Source organism: Eubalaena glacialis, chromosome 8 (genome assembly GCF_028564815.1).
Source record: "Eubalaena glacialis isolate mEubGla1 chromosome 8, mEubGla1.1.hap2.+ XY, whole genome shotgun sequence".
NCBI classification, from domain to species: Eukaryota; Metazoa; Chordata; class Mammalia; order Artiodactyla; family Balaenidae; genus Eubalaena; species Eubalaena glacialis.
This window is the reverse complement of record NC_083723.1, coordinates 56897825-56900303: the sequence shown is the minus strand read 5'-3', so window position 1 is coordinate 56900303 and position 2479 is coordinate 56897825. Positions and strand designations below refer to the sequence as shown.

The 2479-nt window shown below is 41.9% G+C and overlaps 1 protein-coding gene across 1 annotated transcript; it reads right to left on the bottom strand.

Moving 5' to 3' along the window:
* Window positions 1–461: 461 nt before the first annotated feature.
* On the bottom strand, window positions 462–1441 carry PRPS1L1 (phosphoribosyl pyrophosphate synthetase 1 like 1). Its single transcript, XM_061197714.1, is given in 2 exon segments — window positions 462–1132; window positions 1135–1441. Coding segments are annotated over 2 exon segments (954 nt in total). The 5' UTR covers window positions 1418–1441.
* Between the last annotated feature and the right edge of the window lie 1038 nt (window positions 1442–2479).

Below are 2479 nucleotides of genomic sequence, written 5' to 3'. Positions count from 1 at the left end.
AGGGGAATACAGGGAATAAGAGGGGGTTGGTGGGATGGAGATGTGGTGGTGGTGGATTGGGTTGGTTGCATTGTTAGTTTTTCTGAACAAAGTGAACCCTGAAGCATTCACATATAAAGTAGTCTAAGTTTCCCCAATTAATTTCATACAACTCCACACAACACCTTCAAAGTCTGAAGTCAGCAGCTGAACTGTAGTTAGAGCTGCAAGGCTCACAAAATCATCAAAGAAACCAGAATGAGACAACCCAGATAGGATATTCCAGCAATTATTCTCAATCTGTCTTTCTCCAATCTAAAATAAGCATCTAATATACATGATGTGGGATGTAGAAAGCCACACTGGAACAAACAGGGTCTTCTGCTGAACTTTTCATCAAACGCCAAGGGAAACCAATGGTCAGGGTATATTTTTATTTTATCTTACTTTATTTAAAATACAACAACCCCAACGTTATTCTATCACAATGGGACATGGCTGAACAGGTAAGAGACAGATTCCCCATTGTGAGTTCTTCTGATGGCTTCCACAAGGATCATGGAGATGTCGATCACCTGTATTTTGGAGCAGTGCTTCATCTTATCCTCCTAAGGTATGGTATTGGTGACTACTACTGCTTCAAAGCCTGCACTGTTGATGTGAGTAATGGCTGGGCCAGAAAAGATTCCATGAGTCAAGATCGCATAAACTCTGGTGGCTCCAGCTGAGAAAAGTTTGTCAGCTGCATGGCAGATTGCACCACAACTGTCAGCCATGTCATCCACAAGGATAGCCACACGATCCTTCACATATCCCACTAGTACCATTCGGTCCACTTCATTGGCCTTCTTCGGTTCTTTGTGAATCAAGGCAAAGTCCACATTCAATCTTTCTGCAACGGAGGTCACTCTCTTAGCTCCACCAGCATCTGGAGAGACAATCGTGCAGTTCCTCCACTCAGAGATATTCTCCTTTATCCACTTCAGGACAGCTGGATCTGCATACAAATTGTCTACTGGGATATCAAAAAAGCCCTGAATTTGAGAAGCATGTTGGTCCATCGTGATGATATGATCTGCACCTGCTATAGACAGCGTATTTACAACAAGCTTGGCGGAGATTGCGGCTCGGCTCTTATCCTCCTTATCCTGCGGGCATACGGGAAGCACGGGATGACTGCAGTAACTCGGCTGGCTGGAGCAATCTTGCAGGCATTAATCATGATCAAAAGCTCCATTAGATTGTCGTTGATTTCGCCACAACCACTCTGCACTATGTGAACGTCCCCTCCTCGCACACTCTCGCCTATTTCCACGCAGGTCTCCTGGTTGCTGAATTTCTTGGTCACCACCTTGCCCAGCTCCTGGCCCAGTCGGTCGGCAGTTTTCTGGGATAAGTCCTGGCGGGAGCTGCCGCTGAAGATTTTGATATTTGGCATTTTGGTCAACTGCCCTAGGCTCTCTGCGTCCGGTGATCACCCGGCAGTTGAGAAAGGAACAGAGGTCAGACCACAGACTATTCCAGCTCCCAGCCAGGCGCAAGAGACCGCAGACGCTAACTAACGGCTTCCGGTTGTTACTCAGCTGTTCCGGTCTCTTCCGGCTGTGCGCCGCTTTAAACTGCCTTCTCGGTCTTCAAAAAAAGAAATTCCTTCTTGGCACCGGGTTCACGCTTCTAAACTAACGAGTCAAATCTTTTTTCAGTTCATGGATTTTTTTTTTCTCCTCTATTAGTGCTTGTATTAGTTTCCAAGGGCAGCTTAAATCTGAATACGGAAAAATATAAAATTTCTACAAGGCAAAACACGTAACTTTGAAAGGAAAGTTCTGGACTGGAGGAAATGTGTAAAACGTGCCCAGAGTTCTTCCAACTGAGTGAGAAAAAGGTAAGTAGGAATAAACGTATGAAAAAATGCTAGAAATCAAGAAATTGACATTCATTTTCACACACCAGGTAAGCCAAAATTATAAAATAGATAACTCCTTCTAGTCTAATGGAAAGTGTAAGTGTGTAGATTTTGCAAGAGAAATTCAGTACATAACATATGGCTCAATGTGTCTTCTAGGAATCTACTCAATAGAAAGATTCACAAAGTATATTGATAATAGTATTTTTTGCTGTATTAATCCATTTAGTCAATATTTCCCGAGGTGTTCTGTGTGTCAGGTGTTGCACCATTTACAGGGTATAAGATGATGAATGACAAATAGTAACCTCTCTAGAATTGCTTATAAAAGCAAAATACGGAAACCAAAAATGTCTGTCAATAGCTGAATTATCAGATAATGTATTGTACATACACAGGCAGCCGTTAAAGAGACTGCAGTAGTCATATGGAAGTGTCTCCAAAATATTTTATTTTTTTTTCATTTTAAAATTTTATTTATTTATTTTTTTATTGGAGTATAGTTGCTTTACACTGCTGTGTCAATTTCTGCTGTACAGCGAAGTGAATCATATACATATATCCCCTCTTTTTTGGATTTCTTTACCATTTAGG